The following is a 12,585-nucleotide window of genomic DNA, read 5'->3' as shown; positions in this document are numbered from 1 at the left end:
GAGGTTAAACTGGATAGAATTTTGAAGGAATAGCTTGAAAGGATATGATCATGAAATGGATGCTCGGTAGATCTTAATTTGACAGTAGTCAAACGGAGGATGCTTCATCATTTATTTTTAGGTTAATCTACATGGACTCACATTGTGCAGTTAGCACTTTTATTATGATATTTATATTGATTTTCAAGGTGATTTCTGGATCTCCTTCGCCGTAAGGTGGATGTTATTTATCACTTTTGGGGAAAACTATGGTGAAATGACAGTGAGATATTTTGAAGCTGAGGTTTGGATGAACAGTTGCTCATCTTATGGACTGAATTTCTCGATTTCTTTGAGATGATTGCTGTTCTGTTGCAAAAAATTGTTGTTTTTATTGCTTGATTTCGGGAATGGCTTGCTTGAACTTCTCTCGGAAGCAGGCACTTTTGCACTCACCTCTTTTCAACTGCGATACATGAATCAAAGACGCATTTGATAAATCATTATCTTGTGCAGGATAAGGTTTGCATACCCTGTTTCTTTGGAGTCTTGAGTTCTAGAGATTAGTCTTGTTCCTTTCATTATCGTCTGTCCTGTTTTCTTCCAGCTTGTTTGACTTGTTCTCACTCACACTATCCACTCTTCCGCAACCTTGACACATTTTTTTATTTCCGCGGCCCCTCATCCATGATGAACCATTGCTATCTTTGTCATTATTCTAATGAAAACCACACAATCCTTTTCTTCGCCATGAACCACTACCATATCTATCATAATCGGGACAAAATGAATCATCTGGCACCGAGTGCCATATCATTTCTATTTCAGCCCCCATTCCACCAACGTTCCATTTTGTCCCTCTTGGCTGTCTGCCTCATTGAGAGAGTGCACTGCTTTTTTTAAACGCCAAATTTAACGGGTAGGGGCCTTTTCAAGTGCTCAAAAAGGGGTTGCTTTCCTTTCCTTTTTGTGTGCTGAAGGGGTAGCTTTCACTGGCGAACCTCCACGACCTTGCTTTCTAGCAATGGAGAGGGCGAAGAAAACTTTCTTTTTGTGAATTATTTGAAGTGCACCCATTTTTTTCCTTCTGTGCTTTTATCTCTGCTCCAAGGGACCATGTATATGAGCAATAAAATCAAGAGAAAGGAAAATACAGTAAACACAGTATTTTTTCTTGACCCCCTGTTCTTTGTTTATCCCAGTTTGGCGTTCGCTACTGTGGAGTGCCGCGCTCTGTCTTGTTTAAACAGTTCATGAACAGTGCTGGACAACTGGTCAACAGTTCACTCAGTACTATCATAGCTCAGGCATTTGGAACGCGGTCTAGGTGTCCTCCTTTTTAACTGTGAATGTTTCTGCTGACTTGAGCAAAATCAAGTCCCTCCACCTAGTTTGATCTATTGAACTGAAGACTTCAATTCTATTTGGAAGCAATGGCTTGAGAGCAATCCTCTTTGAGCTTAGCTCAAACTGTATCTAGTCGGGAAACGTCAAGGTTCCTTGAACTATAGGGCGAAAAGAAAAACCCTTTGCCCTGATCTAGAGTCTAGAGGATATGGGTGCCCGTCTCACTGAAACATGGCTTCTAGACTCGTGTTTTTTCTTCTACTGTGAGCAAATTTGTCATTAAAAGTTTAGACGGGGAAAGTACTCGCGATGTTTGGCAACGGTGAATGGAATAGAGAGAACGAGAGTGAAAGGGTTTTTTTTTTTTTTTTTGTATTTGTATTTGGCTGAAATGAATAGACTGAGAAGGAAATGAAGAGTGAGAAATGAAAATGAAGAGGGATAACAATAATGATTTTTTTTTTCAAAGAGATTGATAAGATGGTTGTATTCATTGTATATTAATTATTTTTATCATCATTATCATCTTAATTATTGTTTTTTTTTTCAAAAAAATTAAATTATTAATATTGTTATTGTAATAAATTATTATATCTTTCATTAGTCTTCAATTATCTCTCAACTTTTCTTCCATCATCACCATCACTATCACTATCAAAGCTATTCCGTAGCATGGCATTAATTTATTTTTTAAATACATTATTATTATTATTATTATTATATTATTATTATCATCCCACTATTTATTCCCCTTTTCTACTCCGTATTATTTTTATAGATATCATTATTGATTAAATTATTTTTTAATTATTATTTATTTTCATTTTAAGAATAAGGTATTAAAAAAATTAAATTTTATTTTAATTTCTTGATATTAATATTTCAAATATAGTTTGGAATTATAATATCAGACGTTTAATTAATTCATAATTAAAATAAACAAGAGGAAAAAAAGAGAACCATTTCTCTACCAAAAGGATCGTTTAGAAACACGATATAATTTTTAAAAATTTAATTTTTTTTTGTTAAAAAATATATTTTTTATGTTTTAAATTATTTTGATGTGATGAATTTAAAAATAATTTTTTAAAAATAAAAAAAATATTATTTTAATATAAAAAAAAAATATTTTAAAATATATATACAACCACACTTTCAAGTTATCAGTTTGCTAACTTGCCATCCTATCAACTTTAATATAGCTCCTTATTCGAGAAACAATAAATTTTGATTTTGGTGAAATTAGCGAGAGAAATGGTACTGTGAAATAAGGACCAAATTCCAATAAAAATAAATTATAGAGATTTATCGAAGCTTTTACGGACATGAAACTTTTTGAGAAACTGAATTGGGTTCGATGCAAGGACAAGAATTATATATGATGAATGAGTTTTTGACATTTTGTGTTGACTCTAAGAACATTCTCAACATGTATTCTCTAGGTGATGAAAATTCATTGCAATTCAGGGAGATATATAGGGAAATAAACGTGACACATTCTAGAAATCAATTAATGTTTTTCAAATCATATGGTTTAAATTGACAAATCCCTCATGAAACCACGAGGATATCCGCTGCCATTAAACACAACCTTTGCTAGCGAGGACCCATCACGAAAACGCAAGTTGTGATCATAAATGTTCTTGGCTTCTTGCAAGCTTAGCAGAGATCGTTTTTCTTCTCTGTTGATATTAATTGATAAGGCAGCCATCCTCTGACGGGGCGATGATGTGTTTGACGCATGAGGCTCTGAAGTGATTAGCTTAAGGTAAATACCATCAAGGGAGCCTCTTGACCGGCAATAATTAAACAAAATCCGTACAGGAAGTACACGAGAGGAGGAGGAGGAGGAGGAGGAAAGACCGTCGCGGTTTAACCTGGTGTGTGCGTGTGTTTGGCTTTGTCACGGCAGCTCGGTCCCTTTTAAGTGCAAGGACGAGTGAGTGATAGCGCTGTCAGTCTGGAGGCACACTTTTTCAAACATCATAGATGTTGTTGGGGATACTCAAATTTTGAATCATCAAATCCTTACTGTTTTTTGCATAATGATATATATGTCTGTGGCCAAGTGCCAAACAAGCTCCATCCATTACAAAAACCATCCCTATCATGGCCACAAAGAGCCAAACTGATCAAGTCATGTGGAGACGATGGAGAGTAAAAAACATCTTCTCCTAGCCCTTCAAACAAATACCCCACAATCTGGCAGTACTAATTTGTATTCAAAGCATGCATTAGCCAGCCCAGTACTCCAATCAAATCAGGCATAGTTAACTCAATTGTTAAAATGATGAGACAAGTCCCTTCTTTTCTTAATCTGTCTCTTTAAATTATTATTATTTTGTTACATGTTCTTTATTTATTAATCAGTAGCGGTACTATGCCTGTTCTTTATTTGCTTTTTTTACTAGTGCGAGCTCACTGGGTAACGGCTGGGAGAATGAATGGGTTTTGAATACTTGAAGCACCGATGATCGATGGTTTTATGGCGGCTACCATTCTTCCTATTTGGTAACTCTTTCATTTATGAGCACTTAATTTACCAAAACAATGATTCTTAAGCATTACTAGTTCGAGTAGTATCTGCAAAAGCTGAAGAATCCTACAATTCTCACGAACTAAGCATGGCCATGAACAAAAAATAAGAAACCAAATGATTTGTGACCCCACCAACCCAAAACTACAAACAACACATCCATTACCACCATCAAAACAAGATCACCTTCCCAAAGAAAACCCCTGTTGAATCAGTCTGGTACTGTAGAAAGGTTGAACAAGGATAAGTAGGAGCTGAAAAGAACTAAAGAAGGGAATTCAACAGTGAGGAATGGTGGGGCTTTTCTTTTGTGATGAGTAGTGGTGATGATGATGATGAGACAAGGAAGTAATTTGGGGGGCTCAAGGTGTCAAGAATGTGGAAACCAAGCTAAGAAAGACTGTGTTTACATGAGATGCAGAACATGCTGTAACAGTAAAGGATTTCAGTGTCAAACACATGTTAAGAGCACTTGGGTTCCAGCTTGTAGACGGCGACAGAGGGCTCAAAATCTTTTGCCTTGTCAACAACAGCAGCTTCAAGGACACAACCCTAAAAGGCCCAGAGAAAATCCCTCAACAGGTACTGTTACAGTTCCTTTAGATCTATTCTGTACTATTTAGATATTGTCAAGAAAAAACTCAAGAAAACCATATCACTTGCTTGATAGGTATGTGATGAACATAGTAATCCTAGCTAGTGGCTATGTAGTACTACTCTTTATTCTATTCTACTGTCAAGGGTGTAGCTATGACAAAGAGCATATTGCATATATATACATGATTCTCCTTATCTTTCATCACGAAGTTTATCTTTGTTTTAACGATTTGCTTATTTTTAAGAGTTTTAATGGTGTATATTGGGTCTTTCTTAGGTTTAGAAATCGAGAATTTTCCTGCTGAAGTGAACTCAACAGTCACATTTCGTTGCTTTAGAGTGAGCTCCATTGATGAATCAGTTGATCAATTTGCATATCAAACGAGTGTTAATATAGGAGGCCGTGTTTTCAAGGGGATTCTCTACGATCAAGGTCCTCATGAAAGTCGTTATTACTTTGGTGAAAGCTCTTCCAGACAACTTCAAGAACCTAATCTCCCAAGTGCAGATGCCCTAACTCCTGGCGCTTTAGCTTCAACTTCAGGTGCTGCAGAATCTCTTGCACACCCTTCATTTCCATTTCCCCTTGCTGCTTCCATGTCCGGTACGCAACTTTTCCTGCACCCAAAATCTTAGGGCTCATCAGTCTTTATTTTTGTAGTTATCAAAAAGAAGGGAATTAAAATGTTAAAAGGATCGATCCCCAACTTTTTTTGTCAATCATAAATTGGATTTTCCTCTCTTCTATATTACCATAAATCGCCACATATTCGTGGTTGTGGTTCTTCCTATGAGTATCCATTGAACTAGAAATGAATAAACTGGAGATTTTGTTCTTTGTTCAAATCTTAATATATTTATATATATAATTTAATGTTCAATTAGTCTAAAATATTTTAAATGTGGCATGCTCCTGCAGACTGATATTTCAGTTTGTCTTCTTATTGATTTCCTTGTTTCTTTTTATCTTCTGAGCCCAGGTTCAATGTTTCTTCGATCTCCCTAAATTGTTGTTTATGAACTTCGAAGCTACCCTTTCCAGTTTATCCGTTTCTTTGCCGGCCTTAAGCTGGACTGTATCTGCCTCTTTGTGTGTTTATAGAGAAGCTACGAAGATTTTAGTAATTAAGATAGCTTTTACAGGTTTATATATTATAGTTGTTTCACCAATGCATGTGCATCAAATCCAATATATTCAGGAAGACACAAACACCCACTTGGAACGTCTGTAAGAAAAAGGAAACAGTACAGCAATGCTTGTCATCAGCTTTTATTGATTTTGTTTTCTTGAATAGGAACTAGAATTACTAACCACAGAAAGAAGGAAAATGCTTAATATTACGTTGACATGCATAGTCATCATGTCTTGTCGTTGATTCATGTGTCTGATCTTAACAGGATACTGTCTTTGTATGTCACGGTAATATAGATCTTGAGTGAAAAATGCACTTCTAGTTTAGCACTCAATGTTGCATTCTTTTGTTCTCTGCGAGGGAGAGGAGGGAATCAGAATCATGCACACTCTCACTATAAAGCATAAGCTAAACCCTAGAGTTGGATATGTACTTAATGGTTTAAACCAGAAAAAAAAGAAAAGGAGAGACAGATATTGTGGTAGGCATCTTTGTGAGATTTTGGAGATGATGACTTTATCTGGAAGCGCTACACAAACCTCTTGCTGAGGTAGGTTTTCTAATGTTAGCTGAAGAGACAAACATACTAATTAATAAACTAAGGGAAAAGATTGATCCTCTCAGTGACACAGCCACTCGAATATATCCCTTGTACTTGGAGATGGAACCATGGTGCAAGAGTCGTTGTGGAATGGCTAGGTATTGAGTGAAGATGCTGCGCCTAACTCAGAAATTTTTAAGTGGATTCTCATTCAGAAAGGTAGAAAAGAAAGTTTTAAAGATCCTTTGCTTGTAAAGATCAAATGACTTCTCGTGGAAGATAGACAACAATTTGGATGGGACAAAAGACACAAGAGGTGGTTCAACCAATGATGTTTTTATGTGAATAGATTATGAGGGTGTTTATTAGTTTTATAGCAGTTGTTTTTTTTTTAATAATAATTTTTATATTAACACATTAAAACAATTAAAAAACATTAAAAAGATTAATTAAATTTTAATGAAAAGCATATTAAATCTCACTCCCAAGCATCAACCTTTACACACAGCATGGCCTGCATGCCTTGAGAAACCTCACAAGCATCCCCTATGAGAATGCTGTTCTTTAGCCTTTTTTTTTTTCTTCTCAAATAAGAAAAATCCTATTCATGATGTTCACCTAGAAGATATATGCACCGATCCTTTACTTTAATAATTAAATAGAAGATGGGACTTCTATTTTATTATTAGTTTGGTAGCAAGCATATAAAGTACTTTTTTTTGTTTTGTTAGGCATCATTTTGTGATGGTAATGTGTCTCTGGGAGCAGAATGCTGTTTCCTGCTGTCTCAAACTGCTCTGAAATTCTTTTCTTTTTCTTAGAGGCAAATCAAATCTCATAAAAAAACGAGACCTTGTGCATGACAAGAGCTCAGAACTAGAACACACCATCTTCTATATTATAGTAGAGACAAAGCTAGGGAGCCTAGTTTATGAGCTTGCTAGCTAGGCTGTTGAAGAGTTTCGATGCTTGAACTTGCATCTTTCTGGTAATTGTTAATTTTCCCTTCAGACAGTGCTACTAAACTCAAATTAATGGCGAAGATCGTCATTGGATGCAAGGAGAGCAAGCATGATTGTCTTCTATAGCTATGATTAATTAACAGCAAATCAACTAGTGCTAGAAGCATAAAATTAATCAAAACAAAAATAAATACTGTTTTGTTTATATTCTTAAGCATCATAGGAAACCCCTCTTATGTTTTTTTTTTAGATATGATTATTTATTTGGATAAAAGTCTAGATGCTCATTCCGGGCTATTATACGCCTATATGTTCCTAAGCTGCATAAATTAACGGGTGCTATTCTATGCCTATGCTTATCAAATTCAATATATATATTATTTTAAAACTCCATCCTTCACTCAATGTCAGTATTTTATTACCCTATACAGCAGCTTCTAGTACTATATATATATAAAATACTTTTAGTACTATATATACCCGAACAGTTAGCTGGTGTACTGCGTAAATATAATTAAATGGAGAGCCAAAATGTCTCCTGCATGAAAAGAGATGGTGTTTTTCTATTATTTTCTACGTAACTACATGTATTATTGCAGCCATGGCATAAAAGACAAGAGAGGTAAGCGGTAGATTTCTATCTTTCTTTGAGGATGAAGTTGCAGGATCACTGAATAACTAGAATGCTTGCAAAACTTGTAAGAAAAAAACACGATTGAAATTAACAGATTAAACGCTGTTTTGCAATTTATATATTATTATTATTATTATTCTGGTTCTTGTATTTCGAAGATCATCCAGGTTCTTCCTGGCCATGGTGAAGATGGCTTGCCGATGTATATATCTGGATGTAAATTTGAATGTAACGTGTAGTACTGTACATTTCATGGCAGGCAAGCTTCAGTTCTGTATCGTGTGTTTAATGATTTAATCTAGTATAGAGATTAATTAATTAATCTGCTAATTAGTTTATGTACCAACGACATCATCTAGGCATCTATAATTTCTTGTCCTAGTTTACTCCTTTCTTGGGTGCAGATTAATACTCTAATTGTCTCTTAATTATATCCAATTATGTGACCAATTCCTCCTGCAAATCAAGCTTATGTGATCCATGTATATTAGAACCAGAAAATCATTGCTATATATGGCTCTTTCATTGATGAAATTAACCAGTCATTCTGTGTTTTGGTTTGTTTTCTCATTTCACACACATAGACGTATGATGAGCAGCTTCGGCCATGCTATGGGTCTTGTGGTTATAAAAGCAAGAGCCTGGGATTCAGAAGTCATAGCCTATCCATTGGGCCTCTCATTTTAAGATTTTATTAAGGTGTTGTTATTTTTGTTTTTTAAAAATATTTTTAAAAAAGTTTAATTTTTTTTTATTTTTTTCTTTACTTCAAATTAATATTCTTTTGATATTTTTAGATTATTTTGATACACTTATATTAAAAATAATTTTAAAAAAATAAAAAATATAAATTATTTTGATACATTTTCGAATAAAATACATTTTAAAAAATAATCATAACCATACTCCTAAACATGTTGTATAACTAAAAACAAACCCATCAAGACCAAGATAATTTGGCGCAAAAGTCACCTCCATTCCCTGCGAAATCAACCTGGAAGAAATTCTTGTATCATCCCTCCATGCTTAAATAGTCTCTAGATCTGTATCAATGGCTTCCGACTCTTCTCTAAGTAGCCCATCATCACCTGAACTCGCGTTTAGCCCAATCTGCAACACATACTATGCTCTGGCCACTCGAACCCTGTGCAGATGCCGATACACCATACTGCTCTCTTACAATTACTCCTCCAACTAACCAATCACACTTTGCCACCTTAGAATCAACCCCAACCACAACCTTTATAGATTGTGCCACCATGTTTTTGAAAACCAAAGTTTATAAATATATATAGAGTAGTGTATAAATATGTTTAGTTTATGTAATAATATTGTAATTTAAAGATAATTAGTATGGATTGATAGTTTATTATTATAAAGGTATGCTAAATAAAAATAAAAAGATTATACATGTTTAAATCTATAAACCCAAGAATATGTTTAAATTAAAACAAAAAAGATATTTGCTTATTGAAATACTTTAAAATAATAAATTTTAATTGTGTTGTTGTCAATGATGAAATATTTGTCCTTAAAGCTTTATTGTTTTAATTTGTGCACCTAGAATATTTGCAATATATTTCTTAAAATTCTAACACCCACCTTGGTTTAGAAGCAATTCTAAACAAGTTGTTTAAACTAGAAATTATGTAACTTAAATATCTCTAAATAAGATGAACATAAGCTCTAGATTTAAGGAAAAAAATCAAAGCATAAAAAAAATAAAAACACTAAAAATAAGGTCAGAAAGAGTAGAAAAATCTATAATAATCTCAAATTAAACTCTTCATTCACCTCTCTCTTTTATAGTAAATTTTGAAAGCTAAAACGTTGAAGAATTAATCCCACGATCATCAACCTTTAATTAGACATCATAAATCAAGAATTAAATTTAGAAAAAACAAAGGTACTCTTTCTGTAAAAAAAACTAAAGGTTTTTAGATATTAGTTTCTTATTCACCTATAATTTATTTTATTAAAACAAATTTTCAACAATCCCTCGCATAAATGGAAATCATCTCACTAGTTTGAAAACGACTCAAAGATTTGTTGAGAGATACTGATTTGGTAGATTACTATATCAAAATAGGTAGCTTTTGGCTTTGGACCTTTCTTAGTGAAATACTAATGGATTTTACTTGATTAAATAGTGAATGCGATGTCTTGAACTATTCATTAATTTGTGTAAGCCAAGACAATAGTATTCATATAGTTTTCTCATAGATATTTCATTTAGTTCTCGTTGTTGCGCTCATTTTGACCTTGAAAAACTCTTGAATTCATGAGTGCACTTAGCCTTTATCAAAATTTTTAAAGAAATTACCATATTTCTCATTAATATTAGTGATATTTCATTAAAAATATTACGTTATACTCTACTTGGTATACTAAGATAAGAAAATAATTAAGAGTTCGGCTCACTTTTTATCACACTACAGTTAACACTTATTTTATTATAGGAATAAGCATGGAATAATATTTTCTAGTGCTACCGAAAATGTTATATGACTTAGTTTTTCATTTGAATCTAAATCTTGGGATCTCCAATTAATTAGATATGATTACCATCATTACATTCTTTCATCTTTTAAAAGCCTTAAGCTCATTCCTCTTGATGAATTATACACAAGCTCTCTTAACAAACTTTTAATTAATAGATCCACAATATTTTCTTTTGACTTTACCACAAAGTCAATGGAAATAATTTCATTTGAGAGCAAGTACTTGATGGTATTATATATATACATATAAACTCACCATCATACATACTATTTTATGCCTTTCTAATTACTGACTGTCTGGAGTAATGAACATGAATAATTGGCACTGGTTTTTGGCTAACATGATATATCCTCTAAGAAATTACAAATTCATCCGGCTTCCTTTACAGTTTTATCAAGAGTAATAAACTTTGATTTTGTTATGGATATAGTGATAAATACTTGTTTAGAAGATTTCTATGACACATCTAATTCATCAAGTGTGAAGACTTATTTATTTGTGGATTTTGAATCTTTAGTGTTGGATATTCATTTAACATCATTATATCCTTATAGTACTGCCAAGTAACCAATATAGTGCATCCCATAGTCAACATTGTACCTCAAATATATGAGTACCCTTCGTATTACTTTCTAATAATCTATAGTTGGATTACTTAAAAATCTACCTAGTCTGCTGATTGAGTAAGCAATATCAGGTTTTGTGCAATTTATAATGTACATCAAGCTCTTAATTATCCAAGAATATTCTAATTGGCTTATTAATATCTTGCTTTTATTTTTGAGTAGATAGACACTTATGTCCATTAATATTTTTACAGTGTTATTGTCATTCTTTAAAACATTTTTCGAGAACTTTCTCAACATAATGAGATTGAGATGATACTAATCTATCAAATGTCTTGGTAATATTTAATTCTATTATAAAATCTGCAATACCCAAGTCTTTCATGTTAAACTTGTTTAGATAATATTTTTTTAGTAGAGTTGATCATGTGATCATTATTACCTAAAATAAATATTTTTCACATAGAGATATCCAATGACATAACATTTATCCATATTTCTTACGTAAAAACATCTATCAACTTTATTTATTTTAAATTTATTTAATAACATAACCTTGTTAAATTTTCCATGTCATTGTTTAGATGCTTATTTCAAATCATATAATGATTTGACAAGTTTACAAACTTTTTCTTTTTGTCTATTGACAATAAACCCCTCAGGTTGTTTAATGTATAAACCTTTTTTTATAAATGTCATTATTTTGAAAAAGTTGTTTTTATATCTATTTGATATATTTCAAGCCTATTAATAATTGTAATGACTATTAATATTCGAATGAAAGTTATTTTTGACATGAGTGAATATATGTCAAAACCATCCACAACTTTTGTTTAAAACCTTTAACAACAAGTGTAGCTTTATATTTATCAAGAGTGTCATCAACTTTTTTTCTTTTTTTTTTTAAAGAGTCACTTATGAACTAGTGATTTACTTTTAGAAGAAAGATCCACTAGTTTTCATATATAATTATTCATAATGGATTTAATTTCATTATCGACCGCCTTCCTGCAATAAGAAAGTTTCGTACAAGACATTGCTTTGGAGTAGATTCGAGGTTTATTTTCTAATAAATATATTAAAAAACCAAAATTAAATGTTTTGATTATTTTTACCTTTTACTCTTTCCAAACTCAATTCCATTATCTTTTAATTAATAATGATTAATTAAACTAGTCTTAATCATTCTTTTAAATAGCATTTGTAACACATCCATTACTAAAGATAATAACTTTATTCTCTCTCACTTAAAAAAAAATATCTGTAAAAACTTACTCTAGTTTCATAAAGTCATATATATATATATATATATATATAATATGGTATTCATTCTAAATTATATTTTTCATGATTAGCCTTGTGGGTCCTCGATTCAATGTAGCATTATTGTGATTTGCCATTCATCAAAGATTAGTAAATCATTGGTCAGAGCAAAATATATTTCACACCTGTATAATTAGGCTATTTTACTCATAAAATGAATGATTAATGTTATAAAATAAAAGATTATTATCGTGTATTTTCATGACATTAAGATATTTTCATCTACTAATATTTTCATAATTAATCTTATTCAAAAAGATTAATTTGGAATCTATATATATTAGAGATTATTACTATTACTACTTACTACTACTATTATTATTATTATTATTATTATTTATGGAATGCAATGTCTGTATTCGTTATTTATCTAAGACGAAACTGAAAGGAAACGTCCTAAAATAGGATTCTCTTATTTTGTTTTTTCGTTTAAAAACAAGTGAAATATATAATCCAATAAAAAAA

The 12,585-nt window shown here is 32.1% G+C and overlaps 1 protein-coding gene across 1 annotated transcript; it reads left to right on the top strand.

The window, feature by feature from the left end:
* The first annotated feature begins 3,176 nt into the window (after positions 1-3,176).
* On the top strand, positions 3,177-5,297 carry LOC118039710 (protein SHORT INTERNODES). Its single transcript, XM_035046483.2, has 2 exons — positions 3,177-4,444; positions 4,737-5,297. Exons 1-2 carry the CDS (start codon positions 4,189-4,191, stop codon positions 5,093-5,095), a joined length of 615 nt encoding a protein of 204 aa, XP_034902374.1. The 5' UTR covers positions 3,177-4,188; the 3' UTR covers positions 5,096-5,297.
* Positions 5,298-12,585: the final 7,288 nt, after the last annotated feature.

This window comes from Populus alba, chromosome 4 (assembly GCF_005239225.2).
Source record: "Populus alba chromosome 4, ASM523922v2, whole genome shotgun sequence".
Lineage (NCBI taxonomy): Eukaryota > Viridiplantae > Streptophyta > Magnoliopsida > Malpighiales > Salicaceae > Populus > Populus alba.
This window is presented reverse-complemented; position numbering and strand designations above follow the sequence as displayed.

Coding starts and splice junctions, on each gene's coding strand:
- LOC118039710 (XM_035046483.2), top strand. CDS start 4,189: ATGATGATGATGAGACAAGGAAGTAATTTGGGGGGCTCAAGGTGTCAA. Junction 4,445..4,736: donor CAGAGAAAATCCCTCAACAG/GTACTGTTACAG, acceptor GGTCTTTCTTAG/GTTTAGAAATCGAGAATTTT.